This window comes from Danio rerio, chromosome 8, assembly GCF_049306965.1.
Source record: "Danio rerio strain Tuebingen ecotype United States chromosome 8, GRCz12tu, whole genome shotgun sequence".
Taxonomy (NCBI): Eukaryota; Metazoa; Chordata; class Actinopteri; order Cypriniformes; family Danionidae; genus Danio; species Danio rerio.
The window spans coordinates 22,764,597-22,784,223 of record NC_133183.1 but is presented as its reverse complement, the minus strand read 5'-3'; the positions used below and the strand labels follow the sequence as shown (position 1 = coordinate 22,784,223).

Sequence of the window (19,627 nt, the reverse complement as noted above, 5' to 3'; positions counted from 1 at the left end):
TGTAAAATACATTTGTTCACTATGTATAGGGCAATTTTACTAATTTGAAATATAAATTCAACTTGTAAAAACACTGAAGGGCTGTCACCATTCAAAATACAAATGCAATTAAATTAAATTAAATGTATTTACAAAGTTGAATAAAACTCAAATGTTTCTGCTGTTTTCTTGGTTTGTAACTACTTTTCATAATGAAATAGAGCAAAAACTGTCAGCATGACAATATTGGGTTTGAAATGTGAAGATCACTACAACAATACTTTATATTAAGTCATTTTCATATTTGCATTGTTGTGTATAAGGCTAATTCTTAGGTTACTTGTTAAGTTAACCTCTCTTTCACTTGCCCATTCGAAAAAATAGTGAATAAAGGCATTCAGGTTAAACCTTGGATTCTGTATTTAAAGACATTTGTAAAGCACACAATAATATTATAATTAAAGCTACAATGTTATTGCTTATCATAGTTGATATCAATTTAAATTCTGAAATTAAAGATTTGTGCTAGAATTTGCAGCTACAGCAACTCCCATTAGGGCTTAATAGAAACAAGTTGACCAGTCAAAAGTGTCTTCATTGAATCTCATTTTCTCTCTGATTGGGAATTATGAAATACCATTTCTGTCTCATTTCAGAAGGATGTGAGAGAGCTCTGCAACGAGAGGGTTCACTTCCTCCAGTGCCTGCTGGAAAGCGAGCTAAAAGCAAATCCATCCACGCAGTAAGAAACACAGGCTTCTGATGGTGAAATTACAGATAGTTGAGCCTGAGTGTTGTTTCCTCATAGATCCCAATTCATTTGTTTACACCCAGATTTACTCGAGATCAAAGGCATGCTGTGATCCAGCACTGGACAAGTGCTGTGGAGGTAGTGGACAATACTTTGTGTCTTTATGCAAATGTTTTTGTTCCACACATCACCTAATGAAAACCTCTACATGTTTGATTCCTCAGAATGTTTTACGATCTCATCCACCAAACCAAGTGCTTTCAGCTTTGCAAGCCTTGACCTCCAGACATCAGGTGGCATTGGAGGAGAAGATCACTGCTTTAAATTTGGAGCGTGACGTTTCAGCTTTAGGGTGAGTTTGTGTAACATGATGTATATTAACAAAAACACCCACATTATCTCTTTATAAATTTGTGTATTATTGTATTTATTGCAGGTTTCGTTATGAGAGCGATCACCTAATAGATGTGTCTTCTGAGCTTGAGGAGTTAACTCCTGTCCGCAGTCTGTTACAGGTGATCGTTTGAGATAGTGTTCTCTTTTCTTATAGTGTATTTTACTTTCTGTGTCGTAAGGCTGATGTTGTACGGCAAATCTGCAACATATTGCTGGAGTAACATCTGTGTTGATCCTGGAGCAACATTCCAGTCAACCAATCTGATTTAAGGGAGAACTTTAAAGTTTAGACTTTCAATCAGTGTTATGTGATTTTACATCAGTGTTATTAACCTACAGTTTCCTCTGGTTTTAGCACTAATTTAGATTAGGTTTTAAATACATTTTTAAAAAGGAATGATGATATATTGTGCAGCCCTACTGTGAATATATAATGTGTGTGTATGTATGTATATGAATGTGTGTGTATGTATATATATATATATATATATATATATATATATATATATAATGTTAAACATCTGTGTGCATGCTAACAGTCTGCCTGGGAGGAGGTGGAACAGAGTTATTTTGAGTTGGCTCAGACTCGAAGTAGAAGGCGGCAGATGGAGACTGAACTCACGGCTTTGATAAGAAAAGCAGAGGCGACACACAAAACAGACTCTGTGTCCAGGTAATTCCTTAGATCTCTTTGTGACTAAAGAAATGGTTATAATCACTTAATTATTATATGGTTTTAATTATTTAAGCAACTATAATTCACTCACTCACTTTCCTTGGGCTTGGTCACTGATTTATCAAGGGTCGCCACAGCAGATTGAGCTGCCAGGTACCTACCAGTTGCCCTTTTAGCTACAACCCAGCACTGAGAGTACACCAACTTGTGCACTCCCAATAGTAGTTTATTAAATTCACCCATAGAGCATGTCTTTGGACTGTGGGAGAAACCAGAGCACCTGGAGGAAACCACACAAACACAGGGAGAAAATTCAAACTCCAAACAGAAATGCTACCTGGCCCAGTCATGACTCGAACCCAGTCCTTGCTGTTGTGAGGCAACACTACTAACCACTGAAACATGTGCTTTATAATTATAATTAACATTAGTAACTATAATTACTCAATGCTACATGGAACACTATGTGTTAGTGCACCTATGACAAACCCAGTTTGAAATGTTAAGGATGGTTACACTAAAGGTTGATTTAATTTAGTTAATAGAGATTCATTGACAACCTGATTACCATCATTATTTTTTAAAGCATTCTTTACAGTTTTTTTCACAAATGGCTAAACTTAATACAGGACTGTAGCTAGTTTGCATGCAGGTTTCTCTAAGTGTTTTTGAGACGTGGCCACAGTTCTACCGTATTTAGTCTGTGTCCAGTTTCTTTGCGCAGATGGTGAAATCTGATTCAGGGTCCTTGTGCATACCAAAATCTCAGTAGATTATTAAAATAATAATTGCTAGCAAAAATAATGCTTGCTTATAATATTTCCTACTGACACACTGCATGGATAATAGATAGAGAACACTACATTTATCGTGGAGAACTACAGGTGTTAGTAGGTCAGTGGTGGGTGATCTGCTGGCCCATGGAATCAGTGCGAAGATTTGTCTGTCACTGTGGTCTTTCAGGAATCAGTCTCACGCTGTCTGCTTCTCCATGACTGCCACAGCATCAGCTCTCTATATGGCCTGATACAGGATTATGGGTACCTTGGCATCATTTCTTTACAGGTCTTGGATCGCATCAATGGTGCTGCATAATCGCGATGAGTATCCCCAGGTGGAAATAGAGAATAAAGAAAATAATTAGTGTAGCTGCTGTTTATAGTGTATTTAAACACAATCAATAATATCAGAAAGGCAATCAGCTTATCCGATCAGCCAAGTTGTGTCGAAGTCAGACAAGCTCAACCACAACTTAAGAAATCAGACATAATGAAAACATCAACCTGCAGTCTTGATACACTCCCCACATCATTCTCCAAAACAGTGTTTAACTGTTTAGAAATGGATCTTCTAAAAGTAGTAAATGCTTCACTTCTTTAACAACCTGCAGTTGTTAAAACCCCTTTCGAAAAAGAGCAACCTAAATAACACCCTATTGAGCAATTACAGGCCAATGTCAAATCTCCTTTTCATTGGCACAATCATTGAAAAAGTTGTTTTTGACCAGGTTAACAAGTTTCTTAAACTTCAAGGGGTGTTTAGACAATTTTCAATCTGGTTTCAGAGCACATCACAGTACAGTGAGCGCTCTTATAAAGATAAACATTGATATACGCCTAAATACAGATTCAAGCAAACTAACAGTTTGGGTACTGCTCAATCTCAGTGCTTCATTTGACATGGTCGATGGTCGAAACTAGGTTGGGCTCTCTGGGACAGTCCTCAAATGGTTCAGATCTTGCCTTGAAGGGAGAGGTTACTATGTCAGTATAGGCGACCATAGGTCAAGGTGGACACTCATGACGTGGAGTCCGGCAAGGCTCGATTCTGGCACCTCTCCTGTTCAACCTTTATATGCTTCCTCTAAGCTAAATAATGAGAGAACCAATTTCCTACCACAGCTATGCTGATGACACTGAGTATATACTTAGCCTTACTGCCTAATGACTACAGCCCCATTGACACCCTCTACCAGTGCATTGATGAAATTAACAGTTGAATGTGCCAGAACTTTTTTCAGTTAAACAAAGAGAAAACTGTCATTGCGTTTGTGAACAGAGATGAGGTTCTCAAGGTGAATGCGTACCTTGGCACAAAGGGTCAAACAACAAAAAATAAGATCAAGAATCTTGGTGTGTTTCTGGAGTCAGATATGAGTTTTAGTAGTCATGTCAAAGCAATTAGTAAATCAGCATACTATCATCTTAAAAACATTGCAAGAATCAGATGCTTTGTTTCCAGTGAAGACTTACTGTAACAGCCTCCTCACTGGCCTCCCCAAAAAGACAGTCACATTCACTGGTTCCCAGTTACATTCATAAAAGGTTTTAAAGTATTGTCTATAAATCACTAAATACCCTGGGATCTCAATACATTACAGATATGGTCACTGAATACAGACCTAAAAGATCACTCAGATCTTTAGGATCATATAAACTAGAAATTCCAAGAGTTCAGTCAAAGCAGGGTGAATCGGCTTTCAGCTATTACATCCCTCACTGCTGGAATCAGCTTCTGTTTAGCTGTGCATTTACTGAATTAGCACTGTGCTACGTCCGACAGATTGCACTATTATCGTTTTCTCTTCTTTTTCATTCTTTTATAATGTTTTAACATTTTAATCGGTTTTTATCTGTTTTTAATAATTTTTATTATTTGTTTTTATTTTCTTATACATTTTTCTTTTATTCCTCTTTATGTAAAGCACTTTAAATTGTCACTGTGTATGAAATTCGCCTTTAAAAAAAACTTGCCTTGCCTAAACAAGATTCAGAAATGGATTGTTATAAATGAAAAGAGCAGTTATATAAACAAACAGAAACAAACATGTAAAGCATATGAGTGTTTCTAACAAAATGTCTGGTGCATTAAAACAGGAGGAGTGTGTCCTACAGGTGGTTGGAGTGTCGGGCCCACTCACTCACGCGTGCATCATACCGTTATGTGATGCAATGTGTGTATGCTTTAATAAACAGATCTAGTTTTGAACTGATAGAGTGTGTCTGAGCCTCGGACATTATCATTGTATTATCATATATTAAAATATTACTACACTAACATAGTCTTGTGTTGTAGCAAAACTTATATAGATGGAGCTTGCTTTAATGTATAATGTGTAATATTGTAAATCACATAAGTTTTGTTATGTGTGTGTGAGCAGGTGTGTGTTTGAGTTGGAGATGGAGGCAGTGAAGCAGGTATCAGTTCGGGACAGCATCAGAGATCAGTGTGTTCAGCTACAGCAGCAGGCCAGACAGGGTCAGGACGCCATCAGAGCCCTGCAGACGCATTGGCAGACTGTCATGGACTTTAGACAGCTTGTGGTGCGTACCTGTATTTATTGCTGACTAAGATTTAAGATTCATAGTGTAGAGTTATTACATGCCTATTATTTCTGTTTAGAACCGGAGACAAGAGCAGATACGAAGCCTGATCAAGGGAAACTCATCTGTGAAGGCTGAATTAACACGTGTCCATGAAGAGGTATTATCTCATTCAATACATTCTTTAGTTATTGCGCTAGTTCATTGGAAACTTCTGTCATCATTTACACACCCCTTGACTGGTTCCAAACCAGTTTTTTTTTTTTTTTTTGAGTTCCAAACCTCTGACCATTGAAATCCATTGCAGGAACAACAAACACTATGAAGTCAATGGTTAAAATTCTTCAGCCTTTATTAAAATAGCTTCTATTGTGTTTAAAAGAAAATATCTTGAATGAATAAATGAAGACAGTTTTCATTTTTGAGTTCATCTCTTTAATAATATTAATGATAATTATGAAATAATATATCTCACTTACAAACAAACACAGTCACAAGCTTGGAGTTGGTAAGTTTTTTTTATTTATTATTTATTTATTTTATTTTTTGTTTTTGAAAAAGATCTTTATGCCCACTAAGTTGGACTTTTCTTTTTAAATAAAGTTCAAACTTAATAGTTAGGACGTTTACATAGTTACACAAAATTTTAAAAACATTGAATGCATCATTGCTGAATATAATTATTACTTACTCAATTTGACGCAACCTTTACAGTGAAATGTGTGCACATAAATGTACATGTACAACACTTTTTTTCTTCCAGGTTGGACAGTTTTTTAAGGATGAGCTCAGTCCTCAGTTTGTCACTGTGATTGGAGCCAGCAGTAGACAGCGCAATTCTGTGTCTCAGGGTGCCAAGCATTTTAGCTGTGTATCACTTGCAGCACTGGATCGCAGAGTCATGAAGGGGTGAGCAAATTTAACTTAATCTTTTTTCAACCACCTATAGCAGGATTTCAATGGCTCTGAACTCTATATCATGATTCACTAGCATTTTTAATTCCTTAAAAAAAACAAAGGAAGAGGCTAGTTGAGTTTAGTTTATGTTTATAAGGGCTGCATACCAGTGCAAATTTTTATCCTCAGATTTTTTTATCCCCATTCTCAATAACTTGGATGTACGTTATTGATTGTTACACAAGTGTCTATTACTGGAGGAATGGGTTTAATTGGAATGCTCTTTACCCTTGAGCACTTGGAAAATACTAAACACTTTGAATGCAAGTCCCTGTTGTGACTGTAAACGTCCTTCATCCCTTGTATGAAGTGGACCACACATTAAAATAGTGCAGATGATCCACTCAAGGGGAAGTCATGGTTTCCACTACATTCATTCTTCCATTGCGGGGGACCATGGCAAAAATGATCCTGCCACGGCTACATTACAGCCTTTCATTCTGAACATTCACTTTTTTTTTTAATAGCAGGTGATAATTGCACCAAAACATATTAAAAGGTAAGTTAATTATAACATCGCAAACTTTTCTGTAACCGTAGTAATGCTGTGCGTCATTTGTTTAACCCTTTAAGGTTACGTGTTGGTTGACAGACTGGTGCGTGATGCATAAGGCCAGCAAACACGATGTATAGCCGTTTTACTTCAGGACACATTAAAACCACTCTGTAGGTCTATTGGAGACGTTCATATATATATATATATATATATATATATATATATATATATATATATATATATATATATATATATATATATATATTCCTAGCAAATCTAACAAATGTTGTAGACATCCTTGTTACATAAACGCACTAAATCGCACTTCAGCAGCATTTATTTGATAGCGCACAAGAAGATCTGCGCTTAAGCAGCATATATTTGAGGATGTGCAAGAAATTTTGTGCACTAACAGAAGAAAACAGGGTGCAAGCAAAGAGATTTGCATGCTTGTAGGCTATGACATAAATGCGATATCGACTTGTAATACTGCACTCACGACATTTGTCATTGAAATAATGCCACAGGTAGTAGGTAGATCTGTATAAAAAAGGCTTACCATCACAGCTGGAAAAAATCCTAGAGGAAACACTGGAAGTGCTTAGTTATTTTTGCGTGTTTGTCTAAAATAGAGTGGAAAGCAGTCCAGGAGTGTGAATGACAAAAAAAATCTAAAAAAATCTATTGTTTCTAACTCGCTCAATATAGTAATGTCTACTTTGTTAGACTGTTGTTTAGGTCAGTATCGTATTATCAATTGTGCTGATGTTTATGTAAAAGCCACTTATGTTTAATATGTGACATTACTTAAGTTTATCTTGGTCTGTAAACCCCAAAACCATTAAGGGATTTTTATTTGCCATTATAACTTGAACCAGGGATTTGTCATGGCGTTCTAATATTCTTCATCATGCATTGATGTTTTTGGACTCTCGAGACGTTTATTTTTTTGTCAACTATGATGTTATGGCAACATTGTAAGAGACAGTATTGTCTGTGCAATATTATCATATAGACAATAAATATGTTTTACTTCTATCCTTTACACATTAATGTTGGTTTTGCAAAACATTCTCAATTTTAAATGAATTTCTCTGACAGAATTTTTTTGATTGTTCTCTTCAGGGGACAGAGGGCACCAGCGGCTCAGCTTTCCATCCACCGGATACAATCACTAGCTTTCCACAAACTCTGTGAAAGCCTCTCATTTCCTATGTACATGGTGAGATGCTCACTTACAGTTTATTAATAGTCCTGAAAGCTATTTTGATGATATTAAATACTGGTAATTTAAAAAACAAACAAACACACATTGATTAGTCGATGGAGAGGATGGAGGTCACTGTCAGAGATGAATTCATGGAAACAGTAGTGAGTGATGTTTATCCAAGACTATAGATACACCTTAAAATGACTTTGTTATTAAGTTGCCATATTAATTAAAAAATTATAAATATGAATTGAAGTCAAGGGGGGTTATATATTTGAAAAATATATTTGAAAAATATTTGATAACAATGTTTTTTTTTTTCTTTTTTCCAAGGCAGATTTTTTGCATAGTTTGTAGTGTGGTCTTACTTTTTGGGCATCCTTGTCACTACTATGAATGCTTCATTGATTTAGAAGTCCTACATTTATGACTGCCATTCTCATCACTTTTAATATTTTCTAAATCTGCAAGTTAGAAGCTACTTTTAGCCTTGAGATATAGAATACACTGAAATACAGCCCGAGGCCAAATCAAAGTTTGTTTGGTGTTCATTTCAGGCCTTTACCTGATTTGCTGGTAAACACATTTTTACTGCCATTGATCCGTAGGATTAATAATAGCTAGGCTTGACTGTGGGAATATTTTGCTTCTCTTCTTCGTCTGTTTAGTCTGACACAGATATCTGTGTAAAAAGCAAACACTGCATATCTGCAGATCTCATTCTTTTGACAGCCAAAATGTATTATAATGGAAAACAACACTGACAATGTTTTTTATTTTCATGTTTAATACTGTTGAGCAGTTTTCTGACATCTACTCTATAAAGGCTTCATGAGGTGTGGTCTGACTGGAGTGCTGAATTGAAGAGCTTATGTCACTATGATCAGATTGTGACGTTTGTAGTGTATTTGTTACTGAAAGCAAAATGCATTGTAGATAAAAAAAAAAGCAGCTTGGCTATTTGAACAACATTTAACCCCTAAACTCAGAATGAAAAAGTCTTTTTCTGTGAGTATATCTGGGGCCTTAAAGAGCTACTTCACTCTAAAGTGAAAATTCTTTTCTCGTTTACTCATCCTTCACTTGTCACAAACCTGTTTGATTTTCTTTCTTCTGCTGAACATAAAAGTTGTTGTATATTGTTACCATTTCATTATTTTGAAAAAGTAATGCAATCCGCCAACCAGTATTTTTTTCCTTTTATAGATGCTAATGGCTGCTGGTTTCCAACATTCTTTTAAACACCTTCTTTAGTGTTCAGCAGTGGGGAAAAAAAGATAAATGTTTGCAGTCACTCAAGGGTTAATAAATAGAGTACATTTTAGTTTTTGAGTGCCTTGATGGTTGTGCATACCAATAAAGATTATATTATTGTAAAACATGGACTTCATCCATATCCTAAACTTTTCTTCCAGTCACAATGTCATCTTTAATCTTGTCTGTGTTCTCCTCTTTGTTTCTCAGGCTCCAGAAGAGCTGTGGTCTCAGGCTGTGACTCGACGGCTGGAGTTCAGAAATCTGCGCAGGCTTCTTCAGCTTTTCTCAGATTCAGCCGCAGACCTGCAGAAGCGGGCCGCACAGTTACCATCACCCGATCAGCAGAGTATGTCTACTTTTATAGGCTTTTGTCTGTCATCTTTCAACACCCTCATCATAACACATAGTTTGAATATGTAGAATTGTTCACTCTGAAGTGAGCAGTGAACTGCCACTGTTCTTATTTGGTAACAGTTCTGCATTTTAACGTGTGTTCACCGATGTAAATTTCTGCATGTACATTATATAGTTCATTAGGACATTTCTGCTTGTATCTTTTATTAGGGATGCACTGGTATCGATACTGGTATTGCTATCTGGCCCGTTACTAAGCTTCAACGTTTTCAGTTCACTTAGAAGCTCCAGCAGCAAGAAAGCAATATCAGGTTCAAAAGTGGAAATATATTTCAGGGTTGTGTTTATATTTTATAAGCGAAAATGTGCACTTTAATTTTGACACCCCACAGACATCACCAAATATAAATCAGAGAGGTCAGACTTTCTCATACAGAGCCTCAAATCAGTTGTCAAGTTTTGTAAAAATCTATCTATTGAATTAATAAATCTATTAAAGAAACGTTGGCCAGAATTATGCATTATAGACTTAAATTATAGAGAGCAATAACAGATGAACAGAGACTGCATCAGATCATGAAGCAGATCAGTGTTGACAAAACAACAGGCCTAATACAACATATTATAAGACTAAAATATGGAGAAAGTATTAGATGGTAACTTCGTTCAATTGACCTAACGGATAAACAGCTCTCTTTAATAGTTCAGCATGCTTTCACTTTCATATTAGACATGAAATGCACATTTGCCAGTAGGAATGACATCTCGCCCTATTCTCTTCATATAGCCGTAATTATGGCTATTACATCATCATAATACACTGTGATATAGCCTGGGTCGATAGTTCATTGGATTGATTATTCTCACTACAATCGATCCACTCAGTCGAGCAGAGGCCATCTCATTCAGGCGATCTCGGACCAATTGATTTGCCGCGGATCCGAGCGCGATTGCTGGACTCGCATATGCCAAACAAACCGCACTAATAGGGGAAACGAGACAGATTCTGAAACAAACAAATATGTGTGAAAGCACCCTAAGATTGTATTTGCACGCAATTGACAGACAGTCCCTGCCAAACTTTTGTGACAAGGCAGCACTGGCCCGATTGAGCCAGTAACTTTTCTGTACACTGGCCCGAGCATCTCGCACCCGGGCCATTGGGCAGTCCTTATTGTCGAGCCCTGTATTTTAAAATTAATGATGCTCGGTGCCATTAAAATGCCTGAACACACATGATTACTAGTTACTGCACTAATCGATAAGAAAACTCACTTGAAAGCTTTGATATAAGCTTTGATAAAAAATTTGAGACATCTTTGTAACAATGTTTCTGTCGTGTTATCCAACAAAAAAAATACTTGAGCATAGAAAAAGGTGTGTGCCTGTTGTATTGTACAGTGAACAGATTTTAGATAAAGTATAGAAAACCCATACTCATACACCCATACACATACATTGAACTTTGCAAACTTCTGTAAAAATACAGAGAGGTAAAAAAATAACCTACCTTTTTAATAGTAGTGTAACATCACAAATCTTACAGTTCGGATCACATAATTTTTTTTAGTCACAGATTAGCCCATTTTTCAGATCAGCCAAAAAGGGAGGAGACAAAAGTCATTTGCTTTCCATTATTACAAAAACAGCAGTTCAAGACGCTTTTGGCTTTAACAGCCGGAACTTAGAACCTGTAATTTTATTAAAAATAAAATAAATAAATAATCAGCTGAATAAAAACAAACTCTAAAATATTCAGTTGTGTGAAAAATTCACTGTTACTAACTACTGTTGCTGATGACGCTAAATAAATAAATCTAACATCATTTGTAAAATATATATTAATTTTTGGTCTCATTTTCAATAAATGATTCAGTTATTCACTCATAAAACTTCATGTTTTACTGCTAGATGTGTCATTTTTGAAGCAATATTCAGTGGCATATTTTTGATGTGATAATATAATTGTTGCCTACAACCTTTATTTTTGAGCGTCATGTTAAATGCATATGACGGTGATTTTAATTTTTTCTATAAACATCAGTGGTTTTATCTAAACTAAAAACTGTGGTATTTGACGTTAACTGAAGACTAAATCCCTTTCTTGATTTTTGCGTTTTTCAAACAGATTTTTATTCACGATTTGAAGGATAAATAAACATGTAAATCACCATCATTTATAATTCGTGTTGCGTGGGTGTTGAGATCCTGATCTAAAAGCATTAATGCAGGCTAAACAATAGTGACAGAAAACACCTTTAATGAAACCCACCACATACCGAATAACCAACCACAGCCTCTTTCATCATCATTACTTACAGGAAAGTCTAAATGCTTTCAGACATGTGGTTTGAATGATGCGAGAGGCGATCTCTTTGTGATAATTACAAATTTAGGATTAACATAAGAGTACAAAAAATATATTAGCCTAATCTGTGGGTCACGTGTGTTCCAAACCGTGAGTTGTGATCCATACAAATCACGCATCAACCATCGGAGCTTAGACACACTAATACATATAGTATAAAAGTGTCTCATTCCACATCCTGTCATTTTGGCAGATTATTATCAATATTAGCTGTTTTAGACTAATGGTAAAGTTTTGAGTTCTGAAACTTACAGGCTGTTTTTATAGTCCAGTACCTCATGAATGGCAAAAGATGTAGTCAAATTTGGAATTCTCATTTTATGACCTGTTGAAGAACTGACAACCTTATTTCCTTAGCTTTCTTTCCTGACTTCAGGGTATTGTGAACGGTTAAAAACCAGTTGTGTTCTTGTGTTTCAGCTTTGCTGCAGCGAGTGAAAATGGAAGATGAGGAGATTCTGCAGACGCTGCTCCCTCGGGCTCGTGAGCTCATGCACAGGTGCTCTAAAGGCCTGCTTTACTCTGAACAAGTGAAGACTGCCATCACACACTGGTGAGACAAGACACTCTACAATGACTACAATATTAGACCATGTCTATTACAGCGCCATATTAATGCCGTTTGATTTGTTTGTGCAGGTGGGATCAGCCTGCTCAGTTTGCGCTGCCGGAGATGGAGAGAGAAGGACTGACCTTCCAGCAGTGGCTCCAGAGGTGGAGACTTGCTACTAAAGAATCCTGACTTAGCTCTGCATAAAGTGAAGTTTACATGCATCTGTACACCGTTCACACTTTATCAAATCTCTCTTGCCTTTGAATAACCTGATAAGTAGTATAGTTTTCTAGTTATTACCCTGTTCAGTTGTTTGTACATCCCTATTCAAGAAATATTTTGGGCACTTTTTAATGAATTTCACAATAAATAAGCAATAATAGACACTGGAATAAGAGAGCAGATTCATGACTTGTTTTCTGGTATTCTATATTTGATTATTCCTTTTTCTTCAGCTTGGTCCCTTATTTATTAGAGGTTGCCACAGTGGGGTGAACCACCAACTATTCCAGTATATATTTTATGCTTATGCCCATCCAGCTGCAACGCAGTACTGGCAAACACTTGTACACAACAGCCTATTTAGTTAATCCTATTTACCACGACTTTATGGGGAAACTGGAGCACCCAGAGGAAACCCACACAGACACGGGGAGAACATGCAGGCTCCACATAGAAATGCCAGCTGACCCAACCAGGACTCAAATTGGTGATCATTAGTGCTAATCACTGAGCCACCATTCTAAATTGCATTGACTTGTTTTAGTGCATTGACCTCAGTTTTATATTTCTGTAATGCTGTGAAATATTATAGTTCTCATTTGATTTCTGTTTGGATACACTAGCTTTTAAGTAGCCAATGATCTGCACTCATTTTTTTTTCCATTTTGTCTTTTATTTTTATTTTGTCAAAGCCAAAATATTTAAATGAGTGTGGATCACTGGCTGCTTCTTAAAACAAGCACCAAGAATCTAACAATGCAGGTGTATTTGGACACACTTCAATATGTAATTTATTCCTTTAATAAACTCCCTCAAACCTGCAAAAATAATTTGAATATGCTAATTTGATGCTTACAAATATTTTACGAGCAGTTTTAGAAAACATTTGTTCTGCTGACAAAAAAAAAATGTTTTAGAACCACATTAATTAGCTGTTTTTACTGTTACTATAAACAAGAAATAACCTTTCCTGATTGAAAGTAATTGTTTGACGCACAGAGAGTTAATCATAGTCATTTTCATGACATAAAAATGTAATCTGTTTCAAAGGCAGATAATTATCTTGTTTCTGTAGACAAAAAGAACGCACCAACAAACAAAAGCAACAGAAGAGCAATTGTCAGGACCGGTTTCCTTATTTGTTATTTTAAGAGGCATGATGCATTCCTTAGTCTCTCAGTGCAACTTTTTTTTTTTTTTTGTAAGCTGAACCCATTTGACTGAAACTAAATTATCATGTATAAATTTTTATATATTTATTTACTAGATTCCATTTTTAAACAGCTATTTTAATTAGGTAGAAATATATATATATATTTTTATTATTATTCATGTAACTTAATTTAACAGTTTATTAAAAGTAGAACTAAAAATCAAGCCTAATAAATGTTTTACTCTTGCTTAATTTATTTTATGTCTATACAATTATAGAACAAATTTAAGGAGCACCAATTTTACCCATTTTAAGAGAAGTCTTTTGTGTCTCCACAATGTGACTGTAAAGTTTCAGCTTAAAAAATCCATCAGATTCCTTATTATACCTTTTGGAACATTGAAAGTTTCTGCTCTCAACACTGTAGCTGTTTTTGTGGCCTGTGCCTTTAATGTAATGTGTATTTATAGCATATTTAATGTGTTTGACCATACACCCAAAGACAAATTTTAATTGGGCGAACATTTATTAGTTGATGTCTTACCCACAATATAAAAATACACAAATACATTTAAATCTTTTACTTTAATCATTACTATTGAAACATTTAAAGATGCAGTAAAAACATTTTCTTGCTAATGGTTATGTTAACAACCACATTCTTCATTGAAAAAGCTTACATTTTGTGACCCAACAGCAGTAGTATCTTTGAAAATGATAATAATGGCATGGTGACGTGTTTGATATATGTAAACTTGGTATTGACATTGCTAGTTTGTACATACAGGGCCATTGGAAAAAACACAACAATGGAGATGGGAATTCTTGAGATATTAAGCAGCAGTACGATGAACTTTCAGAGCCCTGTCAGCTGTGCTGAATGTCTGCTGTCCTGGAAGAGGATATGGTGCTCCACAACTTACAGAGTGAGGTGTAACTCAACATGGAATACAACAAGTACTGTCTGAGTCACATGGTAAATATTTGAAGATCATCTTCACATGCTTGACGTTTTTTCTTTCACTTTTTCAAATGTCAACTGGGTTAAGTAATCCATTGTTTTTGACATTTTTATTATGTAAATGTATTTGATGTTAAATGTTAATGACCTGGTTTAACCATTAAAATTGTGATATGGGTCACTCCTGGCATTCGGTAATATTTCAGCTTGAGCAAACTCAGTTTTAAAAGTGTATTGATTATATTTTTAAATAGCCTACATAATTACACACAATTTAAACTTTCAAAAAATCATATTTTCCCATTTCAGTCATTAGACCTTTATATTATTTTCAGTTTTAATCTTATTTGGACATTCATTATTCTCAACCCCGTAACCGACTAAACTGAGTTGTTTTAAAAAGCTTTTGCTATAAAACCCACTTTTACTTATTGCTCATGTGTGCCTCAAATCAGTTTAATGGCTAAAATATACAATTTTTATAAGTTTTAGATTTATTTGTGACTGAAGTTACAATTATACAATTCATGCATTCTGTGGTCTCTTAATTTTTTCTAAAAAAAAAAAAAAGTTTTAAATTTAGATATCTTACCCAAACCACATATTTACAATGTTAGGCCTTAAAACGATGTTTGGTACTCAGCAAGAATTTTTTCTATATTTAATAGTTTTCCTTATTTTATTTTCCAAAAAATATAAATTTCACAGGGTTGAGAATACCGTGACAGGGTTGAAAACTGTAACAGGGTTAAGGGGACACTTTAATTTAATTTTATTTTTGTTTTAATTAATTTGAAATTACATCTAAGACTTAACCAAAACACTTGTTTTAGTAAAACATTTAGCAAAGGCATTATTACACTGAGATGAAATTAAACTTCATTAAACCAAACTACAGTCAAAATTCAAAAAAGTAAACTGCTGCAGGTAGCTGGACCGTTAAAAATGCTGATAAAGGCTTATTACTGTAATATATTGCTGAACAGAACATACAGTAAACATGAGCAACAGGTAAAATTTCCTGAACATAAATAAAAACTGCAGTAGAAAAAGTTCGTAATGAAATTAATGAAAATTCTTAATAATAATAATAATAAATACAATTATATAGCCAGATGGGCTGGTCTGAGTATTTCAGAAACTGCTGATCTTTTTTTTCATGCACAACAATCGCGAGGGAAGAAAATTATATAGTGGGCGGCAATTCTGTGGGCACAAATGCCTTGTTGATGTCAGAGGAGAATAGCCAGACTGGTTCCAGCTGATAGAAAGGCAACAGTAACTCAAATAACCACTCGTTACTATCGAGGTCTGCAGAAGAGCATCTTTGAATGCACAACACAGAGGAGAATAAGCTACAGCAGCAGAAGACCAGCAGGGGATTCAACCAGGGATTCCTAAACCTTTTGATTACTTAACTTTCTTTATCTATAATATTAAAATGAATTATGTCCTAATGACCCCCTCTTTTAAGTTAGGTAATTGTCACATGGCGTAGAGATAAACAAATTAACTATTAAAATAATTGAAGTATTTTTTACTTTACATGTCCTGATTTTATTAGCTTTTTATTAACTCATGAGAAAACTAATGACACATTTTATATATTTCTGCTGCTGATACGGGTGCCATGTCTGACATAAACTTGTCAACACTGAAAACACTACTTCATATATTCTATCAAAAATAGTTTTAGTAAGTATATATTTACTCAAATATTTTTTTTTAAATAAAAGTTCTTGATAAATTAGGTGAGTATCTCAATTCTGTTACAAGTTTACAACCCTAAAACAATGACATGTGTAATGGGGTTGAGTGTGATGGGGTTGATTGCTCCTTGTGTGGTTTAAAAGAGAAGGTCCACATGGCAGCAATTAAAAAGAATGTTATATTGTTTGGAAAAGAAAAAAAAACTTCTTAGTCAAAAAATCAAAAATCAAAAATCATCTTAGTTTTACGTTACTGGCTTGAATAGTTCAGCTTGACTGTATCCTTCCTAACTATAATAAACATCAAAAAATGTAAATAAATTAAAATATAACTTGCCTTTTGCACCATGCTGTTAAAAATAGCTGAATGATGTCACTTTTTGTCTGTGAAGACAATTGCTATAGGTGAAGAATTGCTGGTGTGATGGGGTTGAGTTTATATTGAGGGACATAACTTTGTAGCCTGTTTTTTTTATTATTTTTATAAAAAACAATTGTGTTTATAATTTTCATTTATCACAAGAAAAGAACACAAATAAATAGTTGTAATACTGAAAAAATTTACACTGTGGGCATTTTATTAATTTTTTCTACATGCAATTTCAAAAAAGTGCCTTGGGGACATGTGAAATAGCATGGTTTGTGACAGAAATATTATATTTTTTATGGTACAATGCTTTTATTGAATTAAATAATCAATGAAAAATTCTTTTACAATTTCATTTTAGTTAACAAACACTTTTTAAAAAAATGGGGGACTAAAATATTACAGAATGCCAGGAATGACCCATTTAATGAGTTCAGATTACATTTTGTGTAATATAAATTGACATTTTTTTGCACATCTGTGTTAGTTACACTTCAGCTTTGTGTATAATGAGAATTGAAATGCTTGATTTCGCAAGGTTTATGTTGTAGAAATGTTTAATGTATTTGTTATTTTAATGTCGTTGTTTTTTTCACAAAAGTGCCTATATAAGAAATGGGGCAGTGTTTAGAATATGATTATTTTGTATATTATATTATTCATTTTCTTTTGGGACAGTGGAGAATAAACAATTCATTGAAGTGGCTTTAACCATCTAAATCTACCAATGCACATTTTTAAATTTGGTGAAACCAAAAAAGCATGCTACAACAATTTGAACTATTCAATTGGACCAAAAACATGATTGGGCAGACTTGGTAGTTTGTCATTTGGCTCATCACATTATTTCCCATTAAACCAATGTTATCGGGCTGTTGCTTCAATTGAAAAAAGTCAGTTTGTAGAATTTCATTTGGGCCAATTAAAAAATGTAGATGGGACTGATCAAAACTTTTTTTTTTTACAGTACATTAACAACATCAGTAGGTTTCAATATCAGGCAATGATATCAGTTTTCGAGTCGTGGCCATTTCACTACATCGAGTGTGCTTAATTTTATATTAATTCTATTTCCCATTGTTATTTATTTCCCTTATAGTACGGCAACCACACGTCAAGACATGTTCAGATGTTGTATACAAGACATTTATCAGGTTTTTATTCATGAATCATATTTGTAATAGTTACTTGTGCATCTGAAGCCTTTGATAATTTTAAAATGTTTTTATAGCTAGAAGAGACTTGACTCTTAAAAGCAGACTCATGCACTTAATAATGCATTCAATACCGAGATTAGAGTTAGAATGGTAAGAATAGTGTATATCCTGCAGCAGCAGTGTTGCTGCACATAAAATATTCTGCTTCAAGAACACCACTATTTTGAAATGCAAAACAGGTAGCACTAGACTAGGGTGTCACGATGGCACAGTGGGTAGCATGATCGTCTCACAGCAAGAAGGTTGCTGGTTTGAGCCTCGGCTTGGTTAGTTGGTGTTTCTGTGTGGAGTTTGCATGTGCTCCCCATGTTTGTGTGGGTTTCCTCCACAAGTCCAATTAAATGCGGTACAGGTAAGTTGGGTAAAGCTAAATTGTCTGTAGTGTATGTGTTTCTTCATGAGCGTGTTTCCGTTTGAGTTTGTGTTGGTTTGTGTGCTTTTGAATAGTAGAGGGCAGGGGAAACTGTGCTTTCCATACACACAAAAAAAAAACATTTAAAAATGACACAGAAATGCTACTGTTTCAGATAGTATTTCATATATAAAAATTACACTCACTCACCTTTAAACGGTTTCAAACCTTTAATTTTTTTATTAGACACAAAAAAAGATATCTTGAAGCACCCATTGACATCCATTGTAGTATATTCCCAGCTAGAAATTTGATGTTCCCAGGAAAGTTCTCAGAATGCCCCTGTCTATGTTAAGGATGTTGTCAGTAATGTTCCCAGAATGTTCTGAGGTTACAGTGTGGAGTTATTTAAGGGTGAGGGGAACATTGTTTGGGGGAGCTTTACAGAATATTCTCAGAACGTTTAGGGAACCATAGTTTATTGGAAAATGCAACCTACTCATAAAGTCCTGTTGGTGTTAAGGACGTTGTCTAGTAATGTTCACAGAACGTTCTGAGAAGATCATGGTGTGAAGTTCTGTAAACAGGGTGTCCACAGGGTCTTAATAAGTTCTAAATTTCAAAAACAAAATTTTAGGCCTTAAAAAGTCTTAAATTCACTGAAATATTGTGTTGTAGGTCTTAAATCATTTTAAACAAGTCTTCATTTCCCTATTTCCAAGTAAAGCTACCCAATCTGTCTCCTATAATCCATCTCAAAACTTATTTTCTAAATTTATATAGTTTTTTATTGCAAAGAAATACAATTTGCAACAGCTGTTAGACATTTTCACAGCAAATTTTCCAAATTAAATTTTCTAATCAGAGAAAGAAAACTAAATCAAGACATTCCTTTACGTAATCTTCCATTATTACAAATACTATTTGCAAAAGTAATCGGGCCATTAGACAAAAATCCTTAGTGTTAAGCTCTATATAAGTCTGAAATTTCAGTCATAATGATCTTAAAGTCTTAAAAAGTCTTAAATTTGAATCGAAAAAAAACTGCAGAAACCCGGTGTAAAGGTGGGGGAAATGTTATTTGGGGAATCTTCCCAGAACATTCAGGATGTTTTAAAAATTTTCAGGGACCAACCTAAAATGTTATTCATTTATTTGTTGTCCTGAAGAGAGAGAGAGCTCAATCAATTAATAAGAGTTGTCTTCATTGGCAGACAAAAATATAAAGCATTTGTCAAACTATGATTTTTAATATGCTGTGTCTGTGTGTGTGTGTGTGTGTCTTAGTCACATTCTCTCTCGTCCGGTTGTCTTTCTCTGCTGCCT

The 19,627-nt window shown here is 34.8% G+C and overlaps 2 protein-coding genes across 6 annotated transcripts in view; one reads left to right on the top strand and one right to left on the bottom strand.

Annotated features, from left to right (window-relative positions):
- Positions 1-12,712, top strand: part of haus5 (HAUS augmin-like complex, subunit 5) — a 52,576-nt gene extending 39,864 nt beyond the window's left edge. For all 3 annotated transcript variants that reach the window (XM_073909364.1, XM_073909363.1, NM_001007438.1), the window contains 12 exon segments: positions 636-721; positions 814-868; positions 955-1,082; positions 1,167-1,245; positions 1,666-1,799; positions 4,963-5,125; positions 5,205-5,285; positions 5,889-6,034; positions 7,704-7,800; positions 9,253-9,391; positions 12,188-12,320; positions 12,407-12,712. In XM_073909364.1, the coding sequence (XP_073765465.1) occupies positions 636-721; positions 814-868; positions 955-1,082; positions 1,167-1,245; positions 1,666-1,799; positions 4,963-5,125; positions 5,205-5,285; positions 5,889-6,034; positions 7,704-7,800; positions 9,253-9,391; positions 12,188-12,320; positions 12,407-12,509 (1,344 nt within the window). In that variant the 3' untranslated portion in view covers positions 12,510-12,712.
- A 5,806-nt stretch (positions 12,713-18,518) lies between these two features.
- The window catches only part of si:ch73-196i15.3, a 239,069-nt gene continuing 237,960 nt past the window's right edge, over positions 18,519-19,627 (bottom strand). For all 3 annotated transcript variants that reach the window (XM_073909089.1, NM_001328267.1, XM_073909088.1), the window contains one exon: positions 18,519-19,625. In XM_073909089.1, coding sequence (XP_073765190.1) covers positions 19,585-19,625 — 41 coding nt within the window. In that variant the 3' untranslated portion in view covers positions 18,519-19,584. The remainder of the gene's footprint in view (positions 19,626-19,627) is intronic.